Source organism: Phoxinus phoxinus, assembly GCF_949152265.1.
Source record: "Phoxinus phoxinus genome assembly, chromosome: 6".
In the NCBI taxonomy this organism is placed as follows: domain Eukaryota; kingdom Metazoa; phylum Chordata; class Actinopteri; order Cypriniformes; family Leuciscidae; genus Phoxinus; species Phoxinus phoxinus.
In genome coordinates, this window is record NC_136881.1 from 43,687,252 (window position 1) to 43,701,681 (window position 14,430).

The 14,430-nt window shown below is 41.1% G+C and overlaps 1 protein-coding gene across 6 annotated transcripts in view; it reads right to left on the minus strand.

Annotated features, from left to right (window-relative positions):
• Positions 1-13,489, minus strand: part of dnm2b (dynamin 2b) — a 24,568-nt gene extending 11,079 nt beyond the window's left edge. The window contains exons 1-11 of one of the 6 annotated variants that reach the window (XM_079617165.1): positions 13,022-13,446; positions 11,011-11,084; positions 9,610-9,759; positions 9,400-9,484; positions 7,943-8,061; positions 7,024-7,122; positions 4,896-5,056; positions 3,336-3,478; positions 2,134-2,269; positions 1,215-1,282; positions 636-774 (exon numbers count right to left, since the gene is read on the minus strand). In XM_079617165.1, the coding sequence (XP_079473291.1) occupies positions 636-774; positions 1,215-1,282; positions 2,134-2,269; positions 3,336-3,478; positions 4,896-5,056; positions 7,024-7,122; positions 7,943-8,061; positions 9,400-9,484; positions 9,610-9,759; positions 11,011-11,084; positions 13,022-13,182 (1,335 nt within the window). In that variant the 5' untranslated portion in view covers positions 13,183-13,446. Of the gene's footprint in view, positions 1-128; positions 268-635; positions 775-1,214; positions 1,283-2,133; positions 2,270-3,335; positions 3,479-4,895; positions 5,057-7,023; positions 7,123-7,942; positions 8,062-9,399; positions 9,485-9,609; positions 9,760-11,010; positions 11,085-13,021 lie in introns of those variants that run through there. The other 5 variants (XM_079617164.1, XM_079617166.1, XM_079617163.1 and 2 more) reach the window with 5 other exon arrangements.
• Between the last annotated feature and the right edge of the window lie 941 nt (positions 13,490-14,430).

The window sequence follows — 14,430 nt, forward strand, 5'->3', positions numbered from 1 at the left end:
GTCAATCAAAGACGGTTTGGTTACAGGACTGGATTTGATTGGTTATGGGATTTGTCAATCACAGGAGGTTTGGTTACAGGACTGGATTTGATTGGTTGAGGTATCTGTCAGAAACGGTCATGTTTTACCTTCTCGGTGCACTTGAGGATGAGCGTGGCGAGTTCACACACCACCAGGTCTACACACTTGAGACACGGCTCCTTCAGTTTAACAATCTGCTTTTTCACTATGGCCTCAAAGGCCAGGTCAGGGGTGAACAGCCCCGTCCTGGAGGATCATGGGACAGCGCAGGTGTTATTTGGGGGGATAATTAAGGGCACAATATTGGGGAAAAGTGGACGGTGGATGAAAAACACAAGCACATAACCGTTCATTCATTCCGTACTTCCTCGTTCCTCAGCGTGACCTTTCTAGAAGCGCAGCACTTTAACCTGCTAGTCGCGGTTCACCAACACTACTCGAGTGTTAACACTTTACGGTCCTCATGTCAGATTGTATGGCTGATGTGAACTGTGATTTACAAGCCGAGCAGTTATTTCTTTATTGGAGTAGTCAGTCAATCGGCCTGCATGGCTAGCGTGTTTTTGCTTTGCGGAGCCGTTAGCGTGACATGCTCAGGCGTCTCTCTCGTCTACCTTCAGTGTGCACTGCCTGACCGTATTGATGAGCTCCTGGATGACCAGGTCAATGCATTTGAGGCACGGCTCCTTCAGCTTGATCAGCTGCTTTTTCACGATGGCCTCGAAGGCCATGTCAGGGGTGAACAGCCCCGTCCTGAGGTCACACACACACACACACACACACGGTCAAACAGAGTAAAGCCATGCTGATCTGTGTGCAGCGTGTCCGATTACAGAAACTCTAATGCGCTTGTTGAGTCGGTCATCAAATCAGCATGAAGCGCATGTGTCCAAGTTAGAAATGTCATTTTTAGGTGAGAAAGTGAATAAATGGATTTTAAATACAGTGTAAATATAATTTGGTACCATTAAATCCCCTAAAAATAACAAAATATGAAATTACAAAAAAACATCGGACAAGATATAGTACATTAATTTCATTGAAAGGAAAGAAAAGAACACACGAAGAGCACCAGAGAGTTAAATAGTGAAGGTAGCGATGAAAGCGCACTACATGACCCAGCGTGTGTGATACAGGAGTTTAATAACGGATGTTCCTGAAGCGAGTGTTGTGCGGTGTCCGTGTGTTCTTGCCTGACTCCATGAATGTTCTTGATGGCGTAGCTGATCTCTCTCCTCAACTCCTTCTCATCAAACTCCATCTACACACACACGTTTATCTACTGTGTTATGGGATTAAAAGGAAATGTTTGGCTGAAAATGTAACCTCTATCAGAGCAGCACGATTCTGGATGAAGTAAGAATCACAATTTTTTTTGGTTTAAAATAGAGATCATGCTTCTGTATAGACAACTAAACACAGGTTCAGACAAAATGTTAATTGCTGCAGTCTATTTTAAAATGTTTAATTTTTTTTTTTATCTGATTATTTAAAGACTCACTCATAAAGACGAGGACACTCACTTGCTTCACTACTGGACGAATCAGCGTTTTTGATCGAATCTCTTGAATTACTGATTAAATGATAAAGTAATGTTTAAACAGTCACTTGTCGCCACCTACAGGTGTAATTATGTAATAATCTTTCTTTGAAGCGGCGCTACTTTCAAAAGGTGATTTGCTCTATTTTGTTCTCTACCGTAGACATCAGTGTTCATATTCATTTATATAAAACTTTTATCGAATGATTGTAAGACAGACATAATGATACTGTGTGATTGAAAAGGCGGTTTGTGTTTAATATCTACACGCGACAACGGCTCTCTCTGGATCAGAACGCAGATCTGAATGTTCATTGTGATTTTGTCAATGGTTTAATGGACATAGAGCCATTCATTTCGGAATAAGATCACGTGGATGTTTGAATCGACATCGCCATCTTTTAACGATCAATCGTGCAGCTCTACAACATATGTACATTATTATTTCAATCAGAACACGTTGATTTGATTGAAAATGGAGATCCTTTAACTCAGACATGCGTATCTTGTAAATCAACTAGTGATACTCCAGCAAAAAGCCAGACGCAGTGAATAAACGAGGCTAACTGTACCTTAACGAGCTCGAACGGGAAGCGCTCGTGGAAGATGCGGTTGATCCGCGCGCCGCCGGAGAGTTCCAGCGTGTCCACCTGATCGCCAGAGCCCTCGATGCGCTTCTCGAAGTCCACGCCGAACTGCTGCACCATCCTACACACACACACACACACACACACACACACACACACACGCACACGCACACGTTTAATGTCTCTTCTATTCACACTCATTTTTGTCCCTAATTGACTAATGGAAGAACACGTTTGGGTGATATAGGACTAGGGTTGGGTATCGTTTGAATTTTAACGATTCAGATTCTGCTTATCGAGTCCGATTCTTATTGATGCATAATTTCAATTCCAATAAGGTAAAAAAAAAATTACATTTATTCTAAGTCTTCTTACAAGATATTTAATTGTGGCTGAATACCATGAACAGGCTAAAGAACCCTTAACAAGAAACTTTTGCCTATATGGTTTAAAAATACCATAGCGGAAACAACTAGCCTAACTAATATAAATTTCAAGCAAAATTAAAGACAAGTAAACACCAAGTAATTTAAAAATAAAATAAAAATACAACTGAACAAAGATACAATTAACAAACAGTTTTAAGATTTTCAGGTTGAGAAACTGCAATCAAATGTAAAATAACACTGCACTTTATAAATAAAATATACATTACAAATATAGTTACAAAAGTTCTTTAGTCAAGAACCGCAAGTGAATTTTCTTCTTCTGTTGATTGATTAGTGTTATTATAGAGACGGCAGCAGGAATATTAGTGCTGTCACTTTAAGAGCTGCACAGATCCAATACACTGACACACACACGTTTTCCTGATCAACGGTTTACGTTCACTTAAAACATACCGGATCGTGTTTACGAGGATATTTTGACATATTATTGTGTGTATTTGTCCATTCAAGTGCAAAAAGGCGCGGAAATTAATCAGTTCGGTATCGCGCACCACTATTATTCAGTATGAGAGGCGGCTTTCTGTGCGCACGCTTTAGAAAACAGTGCATGAGTCTTCTTGCGCTTGAATGGTTTAAAATCACATTAAAACGCACACAAAGGAATCGAAATGCGCGTCTTATTGAATCCCCGGTTTTTGTAATCCTGGAACCGGTCCTCGACACCCAACCCTCTATAGCGCTGCATCCCAACATGTAATAATCTCAGTCAAACTGCAGGTTAGTGTGCTGGTGTCTCACTGCAGCAGGGCTTTGGTTTTGCGCGTGGGATCGTCCGGTTTGAAGTTCTTGTACTCGTCCACCTCTTTCTCCAGAGACAGCATCTGACTCTGCAGTTTACTGCGCAGCGCCGGCAGCGTGTCCCGGATGTGGTTCGTCAGTTGCTGGAAAGAGTTGGAGGAAACGTGTCAATTATGTGTGTGTTTGATTATGATTTGACTTTTCTAACTGTAGTTAGTGTGTAATGTTTAGTTAGTGTGTAATGTTGCCGTTTGATCATAAACAACATCTGCAAAGTTACAACGCTCAAAGTTCAGAGCAAACGGAGATATTTGCTTTTACAGAAATAGTTTTTAAGGACTACAACAAACGGCTGGTAGGAACTACACGAGCTTCCTTCCGGGTTAGTGACATCACCAACCCTAAAATTTACATAAACCCTGCTCCCGGAACACGATTCATAGAATATGCTGATCAGTGACTAGAAGATAACTACACATAATCTACATAAAATCATCAACTAACCATTCTGAGATGTCCTGTTCTTCTACATGTGTCACTTCTTCTTGAGTCTCTCCATCATTGTCTGACTCCGGTTTGAACATAAAAGGCTAAACGTTTTTTAAATGTTCAGTGCATGTGTGTGTGTGTGTGTGTGGTAATCGGAGCTGCTAACACACACACACACACAAGCTCTTGAAGCTCCGCCCCCTCTGCCGGGAGCAGCAGCTCATTTGCATTTAAAGGGACAGACATAAAACGGTGTTTTTGCTCGCCCTTAAAAAGTGACACTTTAACATGCTATAAAAACATATCTGTGGGGTATTTTGAGCTAAAACTTCACACACACACACTCTGGGGACATCAGAGACTTAGGCCTCATCCACACTACTGCGTTTTAGTTTAGAAACGGAGAATTAAAACGAATACGATATCCGTCCACACCAGTGTTTTAGCTGCGGATTAGAATTGATCTCCGTTCACATTAAAACGACTGAAAACGTGGATCACGTGACCACTCCCCAACACTGGGCGTGAGCGTGCCGGTGTACACAGCCGCATGTAGGCAGCGATAGCATTGTACAATGCAGAGTTTACTTGCACAACAGCTGCTAGCAAAGACATCAACGTCAGTAACGCTTGTAATTCGTTATCCATGTTGCAGTCGCTAACGTTACGTAGTCCAGGCTGTTTTTGTATGTGTTCTTCCCGGGGACGGGTCATGTGATGGGTGTCTGACGAATCAGGGAAGGATACGCCATGACTGATGACACCCAATCATAGAGCCGAGCGTGAGCCTCTGCGTCAGCGTTTCTAAAGTCCTCCGTTGTGACCGTCTTCACTAAACGCCCTCCGGAGATTCAGAACGCAAAACGGGGTCGGCAGCGTTTCTAAACTTCTCCGGTTTAGGTCTTCGTTTGTGCCGTTGTAGTCTGGACGGGAGGAGCAAACGTAGCAGAAGTCTCAGTTTCTAAACAAAAACGCAGTAGTGTGGATGGGGCCTTATTTTACATCTTGTGAAAGGGCATTCCACCACCGCTTTAAAGGAGCAGTGCAGCCGTGTCCGGCGGGTGTCTGTACCTGGTTGAGTGTTTTCTGCAGGTACGGCGTGCCCATGCGCTCCGCTATGTGTCTGTACGCCGGATGAGACAGGAAGAACTTTCTCTCGGCCGCCAGAGCCGCTCGGATGTCCTTTCTGCCGTCGATGTCCTTCTGACTGCGGTTCACCACACCAATATAACCTGTACACACACACAGACCGCATCACTGATAACACAACATGCGTGTGTAGGGCGGGCGATATGGCCTAAAAAAAAAATCCCAGATTGTTTCATAAAAAATCAGATTTACGATTTAAATCGGGGGTTTTTTTTCCCTATTTAAAATCAATCTGCAGATGACAAATAAATAGTTCAAAACAAGTTTTAGCTTTATTTAATTATATAAAGTGCAATCAGAAACAACAAGCCAAGATGGCAGGACCTGCCTTTGTAAACAGTGAAAATGTAACATAATATAAATCAGTTGGTGACTAAACAGAATTGTATGAAGTTTAGTGAGAACACAATGTTTGCATGGTACACTGACTGTATGCTACTGTTTTCATTATTGCTTGACACAAATCTCACAATTTCAATTCTTGTGATTTGATTCTGATCTTGATTCAATATCGATTCCTTTGGATAAATATTAGGTACAGTAAATACGTTAATGTGTTATGTTAATTTTTCTCTCCCAAAAAAAAAGGCACCTACTGTAAACATCCAGAGCCCTGTCAGCTGGTCTTATTATTAAAGGTTAAAACTAACATCTCAAATTTATTTTAATGCGTTTTTTATAATGACAACTTTATCATATTTTAATGATATAGGTAAAAATATAATAAAAATGTAATATAATTACCATATTTAGCAAAATACTCCTCTCTACAGACACTTTAAGTCCAACTAACGTGCTATGGTTATTAAAGGGCTTTCCTGAGGTAAACGTTACCCGACTGTTCTCCTGCTGTTTATGGACCTCTGTCCGCGGTTGAAAAACACTTGATCGATCGATTTTATTACATTTCGGTAAGTTGAACTGTATCTTTCAAATTACCTCTTGATCATTCGTGTTTATGTATGATAACTAAGTTAGTAGCAACAGACGACCGGTTCACGTGCCGCTTGAACTGAGACAAACCTTTGCAAATAGAGCAGCGTTTCCATCCCATGAGTTCAAGAGAACAAAATCATCACTTCCTGGAGCTAAATATCAGTAATAAACAGTAAGTTTCTGCATTTGTCTGTTTCCCTCCATCATAATCGAGTGTGTGTCGAGCGTTAGAGAAACACAGTAACCGTTGTCGTGTTCTCTAGCGTTCGGGAACACACTCGTGTGTGTGAGACGCTTCTGGAGGGAATCACACACATCATTCTGATCACACACTTCGACTTCCAGAAACACCAAACCAGCATTAGAGACGCTGCGACGCCATTGGTCCGCTGGCTAGTCCAGTTATCCAATCACAGCGGACGCTGAGCCAAAGCCACAGCTCTTCGGTGAATGTTGCCATAGTAGTATTGTTTTTTATGTGATATCTCAAAATGAGCATAAAAACTGGTGGATGGAAACAAGTCTACTGATATATTACACTGGTTCCGCAGAGAGACCGCCTCGATTACATCATTCACTGCGAATCTTGTTGATCTCTGTGCGCTCACAAAATCCATAGGAGTGGGCGGAGCTAATGAGATCTTTTGTCGCGTTTTGCTTGTTCCGACTTTCTGATTGGTGGAACTTTCCGCACAGCATCATGGGTAATGTCGTCTTTCCACCAGGAATTCCACGGTTACACAATTTTAAAAACAAGCTGAAAAAACGCAGGCTAGCGGCCTTAGCAGAAGCAAACACCGTCGATCAACAGCCATGTCGCTCACTTTAACGGTTCAGAAGTCATGGTTTTAAATCAATTCCCCTTGAGAAGTTAACGGAGTTGCCCTCTATTAGCTTTTATTTTTATGTTGTCTTTTCACTTTCGTTAACATTTTAGCAATTTTTGTCAGTTTTTAAGGTCTATATAGTTTTTATTTATTAATTTAAGTTTACTTCAGTTATTTTAGCACATCAAGTTACACTAAATGAACATGAGAAATAAAATAAGTTTTCCATATTACATTGTATTCATTATTAGCATGTTGTGTGTGTTGTGTGTAGTTTAATCTCCCACCTCTGCGCAGCGGCAGAAGCTTGTTCTCCAGGATGTCTCTGGCGTCCGTTCCTTCATCCATCAGGTCCAGTTTGGTCATCACGCCGATGGTGCGCAGACCTGCAGGCCAGAGGTCAAAGGTCAAGCGGGTGTTTGGTTCCTCAATCACATCTCGGCCTAACAATTCTTTTATGAAAGAGTTATTTCTGAACATTCTCAGTCTGAGCGTTCAAAATGTCGTTTTTTAAAATGTTTTTCTTAGTTATGTGAACGTAAAGCGAACACACCATTTTGCAAACATTATGGAACGGTACTTTTGAGTGTTCTCTGAACATCCTGAAACAATTTAAACCATGTCCAACTGAAACGTGTCAGAAATAAAACTATACAGGGTTCGTACAGATACTGTAAAATGAAATTCAGGGACTTTTCAAGCACTACTTTTTTGGCCTTTAATCAGAGATCTCACGTATCAAACAATCTCTTTATTATCTTTCAAATTCTAGAAAGCTAAAAAAACTAAATGGTAGAACAAATAAAGTGCAGCACATGCAATGACTGTTACAGGATACTATGGTAAAGATATCGCTCCCCTTATTCAAACTGATTTCCCCCTCATGAATATATATATATATATATGACTGAGCTGAAGAGTGAAAGCTGTATCATATACTTGAATATTTATATGAGCAATATCACACTCATAGCCATGCAACATGCCTCTACATCAGACGAGCTGCAGCGCTAATATTGCGCGAAAACAGTTCATCGATAAATCTTGTCTTTCAATAATTCAAGCACTTTTCAGGGGTGTTCCAGGACTTACATTTCACTTTAAGCACCTTGTACGAACCCTGTACGTATAGATAACGTCTTGTGAACAGATGACTGAGCGAACGCTACTGGACGACCGCTTGTTCTTCACGCTCTCGTCTCTCACCCTGAGGATCGACCTCTTTGCTGATCTTCAGCGCGTCAGAGTTGGCCAGGTCGCTGTTGGCCGGCGTGACGGCCAGGATCAGGCAGTTCTCTCTGGTGATGAACTGCAGCAGCATGTCTCTGATCTCACACACACACACACACACACACACACACACACACACACACACACACACACACACACACACACACACACACACACACACACACACACACACACACACACACACACACACACACACACACACACACACACACACACACACACACACACACACACACACACACACACACACACACACACACACACACACACACACACACACACACACACACACACACACACACACACACACACACACACACACACACACACACACACACACACACACACGGAGAACACGCATGCACAACTTTTGTTTCAATCGGACTGAATTCGTTTCGATTGATGAATCTGAATGAAGTGTTTACATGAACTCTAAACATGTGATCGGGTTGATGTGTGTGTTTATATGTCACAAGCTTCACATCGGAATAGATTTTTTGACATGACATTAACTTAAAGGTATAATATGCAATATTTTCTGCCACTAGAGGCGCTACATTCCAGACAACAACAGCGGCGTAGCTTGATGACGATGTGAAGGAGCGTGGGATGATGGGAACTGTTGTTTTTAACTCCACCGTGGATGTAAATCAGACGGGAATCGAAAAATCATGTTCACGGATGAGGAAAAGTTCTATTTTTATAAATGTAAAACGGAAACCGGGGTTAACCGAGCGGAAACCGGGGGGTAACCGAGCGGAAACCGGGGGGTAACCGAGCGGAAACCGGGGGGTAACCGAGCGGAAACCGGGGGGTAACCGAGCGGAAACCGGGGGGTAACCGAGCGGAAACCGGGGGGTAACCGAGCGGAAACCGGGGGGTAACGCGGATATGACACCATTGACTGGCGACTCCCAGCTCACCCCCACTCACACGCCCCGTTTCCTTGGTTAAAATCGCAATTTTCTCACAGTTTAAAAATAGTCTGAAACATTTGTGATATTGTAAGTAATCAACTTAACAAAATATATAACACTGGCCTTGTGATTTTGGGATATTTTAATGCAAAAATCTTACATATTGTACCTTTAACTATTCTCCTACACTGGCTCTTTATTTGTTTTAAACAGCAGACTTTTTATTTATCCATTTCTGGTCATAGTTTGGAGATAATGATCGTATGAGCCGTTGTGCCGCTGCTGATATTGATCACGCAGTAAAACTGCCCTGACCCAGTATCAACAAACCTTCCCTTTCTATCCGATGGAAATCTCAGTGGGGTCGAGCTCAATCGGGTCGGGTGAGGCGTTTACATGAAGCTTTCAGTCCTTCCAGATTGAGCCGTCAATCCCATTACTAACGGATCATTGTTTCAACCGGGTCCTGTAGGCCATCAAACCCACCGCTCTTACCGGATCTGGAACTCGATGTCGGTCGGCTGGTCTCCCACCGCCACCTTGGTCATGCCGGGGAGATCGATCAGCGTCAGATTCAGCACTGAGAGAGAGGGACGAGTTTGATATACGCATCGTCATGTTGGTTCAGATCAGTTCAATAACTGTGCTGATGTTGCAAAGTGAGATTAATACGGTTACGGTATCACCCTACAGAGCTGAGGTTACCGTTGGGCGAGTAGACGCGCAGGTTAATGGGCACCGGAGAGATTCCCTTATTAGATCCGGTGATCCGCTCCGTCTCGGCCTCGATCTCCAGCCGAACCTCATCGAAGTCCACGAACTTACGGCTCTTGCAGTGCAGGAACTCGGCGTATTCTGGAGGAACAGAGGCCGATCACCGTAATACAACATGTTAAAGTTATTCATATTTTAGTTCAAGTTTTAGTCATTTTTCTTTTGGTTTCAGGTTTATATAGTATACACTAGCGTTTTAAAAAAATACTGTTTTTATTGTTTTTGAAAGAAGTCACATTGGTGCAGTACAAACTGTGAAATATTATTACTTTTTAAAGCGAGACACGGCAGCCAAAAACATAGTTTTTTTCCCACTGGTCAATTTTGAGATTTTGGGATATTTGTCTTCAATAACATCTTTCACGTAATAACATGTCTACATGTACACATTTAGGTCTTTATTTTACTACACTTTGTCTATTTGCGTCTGTAGATTTCTCATAAATTCAACAGAAGTTGCTGTTATAAATCATCATGATCCTGATCTCTGTCTGCTCCCTGTCATCACACACACCGCTCTCCTGTACAATGCTGTCGGGATCCAAATATGGTCATTTCCTTTTTACCAGCAACCAATCGAGAAAGTAAAAGGGCTGAATGCGCAATCTCATTGGCTGATGATAAATCTTTAAAGCCCGTTTTCTCAAAATGACTTTTCTCTCATTCTCAAAGTCCGAAATCTCCACTTCAGTCGCACCGATATACACCAAACCTTCCAGTCTTGTGCCTAGTTATATTAAGAAGACATTTACAGAGGGATTTGTAAATATATTATTCATAGCCTGATTTATATAACATTTTATTCCAAAAAAACATGTTGAAAATAATATTTTTAAGGCTATTGACAGTATATTCTGATTTACAGGATAATAAAAGTAGATATCCATAAATCCCTCTGTCATTTTTCCCATCTAATATGTGAACACAATGAAAAAAATATTTTGAACCTGGCTTTATCCAATACTCAGATTTTGTTTTTTAAAATATATGCAAATTAGCGCATGTTTACTTAGATATTGCCTAATTTGCATATTTCAACTGGGAAAGTTTCATGGTGATATCGGCTAGTTAAAACTTTTACCCTATTCACCTGTAGTGTTCTATGTGAATATATTGTAAACTGTAATTCATTCCCGTGATGCAAAGTTGAATTTTCAGCATCGTCACTATGCATAATAGCAATATTGTGATATAGTTTCTCAGGTTGAATGCTCTCGGCACCCGAGGCATGGCGTAGATGAACACAGGTAATCATTTCGACGGTTTGTAAAGCGTGAACACACCTTTGAGTGCGAGAGATCGGATGTTCAGAAGCTGTAGTGCGTGTTGTACCTGCTTTACTGTTGACGAGCTGGAGGATCAGAGGCCTGCGAGTGACGATGCCGGATCCTCGCGGGAGGAAGTCCCTGAGGACGGAGAAACAGAGACGCGTGAACACTTCTGTGGATTCAAAACATTCACTTTTTGCTTTCTTGTGGCTTAACGCCATGCCAGCTTCTGCGGCATTAACATGCAATAAAACACCCAAAAGAAATGTTTTTAGAAATGTAATTAAAAACTGTCCTTTCTCAGTGAAGGGTTCATTCGTTTATGAAATGACACAGAATGACAGCATAATTATCTGGTTCATATAAGTGAAAACCCTCAGAGAAAAGAGGAAATCTTGTTTCACTTCCCAGACCAAAGCCTCCATGCATATAAATATAGAAGCTTACACATATACAGTGAGTGAGTGAGTGAGTGTGTGTGTACGTGTGTGTGTGTACGTGTGTGTGTGTGTGTGTGTGTGTGTGTGTGTGTGTGTGTGTGGCTCTTCCTGTAGTTTGAGCAGGAATCCAGAAGATGTCAAGTCCACACACGCTGAAATCGGTCTCAATCACACAGTTAGATGTGGTTTGTTCTCAGTGAAACATTCAGAAGCAGAAATCAACTGAGCGTCTGAAGGATGAAGCGATGCACAGATGATCATCTTCATTCACTCACACTCAGTCCTGCCAAACCCGTATGCTGTCATTCTCCCAATAAAATGAGACATATATGGACTACTGTTGTGATGCTTTTTGGAGTTTGACAATGGTGGTCACTATGAATTATTGTTGTCGTATGGAAAAGATCTGCATGAAATGTCTGAAAACAGCCATTTGAGTTGCTCAGAAAAAAATGGGGTTTTAACGACATAAAGGTCAGAAAACGATCCCCACTGACTTCCACAGCATTTGTTTCTCTATACTATGGAGGTCAATAGGGTCCATCAACTGTTTGGTTACCCATATTCTTCAAATAATATTTTTTGTGTTCAGCAGAAGAAGGAAATTCATTCAGGTTTGGAATAACATTTCTGCGTGAACTATCCCTTTAAGGCCCGTTCACACCAACAACAACAACAATAACTTTAAACTACAATTGCTGATGTTTATGTGTTCTGCCCATAGATTGTAAAAAAATACAGTTTATGTGTTCTGCCGCTTTAAATGCTCGAGCTCTCCAGCTGGTTTCTGATTGGCTCTCAATCATTTTTACTGTTTATCATCTGAGAAGAAAAAAACGTTGAGATATTTATTACAACGATTCGTTCCTCTGTGCTGTTACCAGATATCCTATTTATATAGTTCTTGGTGTGAACGGGCCTTTAATGTTAATTTTTTAGTTAGGCTAAAATGGTTAGGCTATTGACTAGCAGTGTTCCTAACACTGAACGCTTCGACGGATCATTTGATTAAACTCAAGGTCGGGCACATCTTCAAGTTCAACAAGTAACGTTACATTTTTCTCTCAAATTGAAATAAGTATTTGTCCTATGTCAGTGTTGTTTACACAAACGACTGTGTTTTGTTAGGTAAAAGCCGCACGATCACCTGCCCACGACGTTCTCTAGCACCGAGCTCTTCCCGATAACGTTTTATTTATATTAAGCGCTCGCTGAAGTTTATGTGTTCTCTTCTGCCGCTTTAAATGCTCGAGCTCTCGACCTGGATTCTGATTGGCTGTCATTTTTTTATTGTTTATCAGCTGGGGGGAAAAAAACGTTGAGAAAACGATTCCAACAATCGTTCCTCTGTGCTGTTACCGGTCTATATTTCGATCTAGTTATAGTTCTTAATGTGAACTGTCCTTTAATGTTAATTTTTGAGTTGACTATCACTTTTAGAGCACAGCAACACTCTAAAATTGTTAATATTTGACTAGCAGTGACATTCTGATCACTGAACGCTTCAACGGATCATTTGAGACACACATTTTCAAGTTCATGTACATTTTTCTCTAAAATTTAAGTAAATATTTGTCCTATTTCAGTGTTGTTTACAGAAAAGACTGTGTTTTATCGTGTCGAAGCCACGGTCACCTGCCCACGAAGTTCTCCAGCACCGAGCTCTTCCCGGCGCTCTGGCCGCCCACCACCGCGATCTGCGGCAGCTCCAGGTTACAGCTCTGGCCGATGGAGCTGAAGGCGTCCTGCATTTTATTAATCAGGGGAATCAAGTCCTCCATCCCGCGGTTCCCCATGACTAGCTTCGGTCAAACACCACAAACCCCAGAGAAACTCGACCGATCACTCCATAACTCGCTGACTCGAAATAAACCGCTTTAACACTAACAAAACCGACTCAAGATGTCAAACTCCAGTTGTCAGACAGGGAGAAAAGCGAAGGCAGGCAGAAAGTTTTCCTATCCGGTCAGCAGACCACCGTAAACTTCTGATGAACAGCCCTTGTGTGCAAAGCGCGCTCCTATTGGCCACTGCTGCTGTCAATCAAACGAGACAGACAGCGGGTAAACGGGTGGGGCAGAACAATGATCATTATCAGTTTAACCCTTTTACATTACACATAAAACACTTTAGTAATACTCAAGAGGCGATATTAGTGAAGGACAGCTGTATGTGTCTGAGGTAATTTACGCTTGTGTTGACAGTCAAGCACTTGATTTAGTGTCTCACGCGGAATTTTGTCAAGGTAATATTTCTCCCAAAATCAAAAGAAAAAATAAATAAAGCTAAAACTATTTACATGTTTTGCAACGTGATAATATTTTCATCAGAACTGGCCCTTCCTTAAGCTCCGCCTTAAAAACGTTATTTGTTATGTGATCTTTCGCTCTTAAGCCTGTTTAAATAGGAATGTATACAAAAGATATGATATAATAATTATAAACTATAATATACAGCATAGTAATGTTACAATGCAAACATTGTTTATGGTCCTAGCTTTATTTTTACTTGGAGAAATACAAGACAATTTGGCAGATTTAGGGAGAATCTCTCAAGTAAAGACAAGCTTCTGATTTTCTTTCTTCTGTGATATTTATGCTGATATTTATTACAATATAATAATTCTACTTATTCAATTGACTTGAAAAGTATTTATGAGATGATATATGATCAGAATGATTGATTTTTAAAGTCAAGTCACCTTCATTTATACAGCGCTTTTAACCATTTTGTTTCAAAGCAGCTTTACAGTGATAATAGGAAATTAAATTGTTTAGGCTTTACAGCAGCTCTAGAATAAAGTTATTGTCCAGATAAAGTTAGTTTAGATTGATTCACTTCTGTTGCAAAGATCATTGACTTAGGGGCCGCTAACACGACACCGTTCTAACAGAAAACCCCTAATGCGATCCGAATTGCAAATTGACCCTTACATTTTTTGTCTGGCCTTAAAAATTTATATAATACAGATTTTTTTAATCGTATCCATGTGAACTGGAATTAATTTGACAACGTTTTACCTGTGCAAAGGTAAGGGAGGGAGG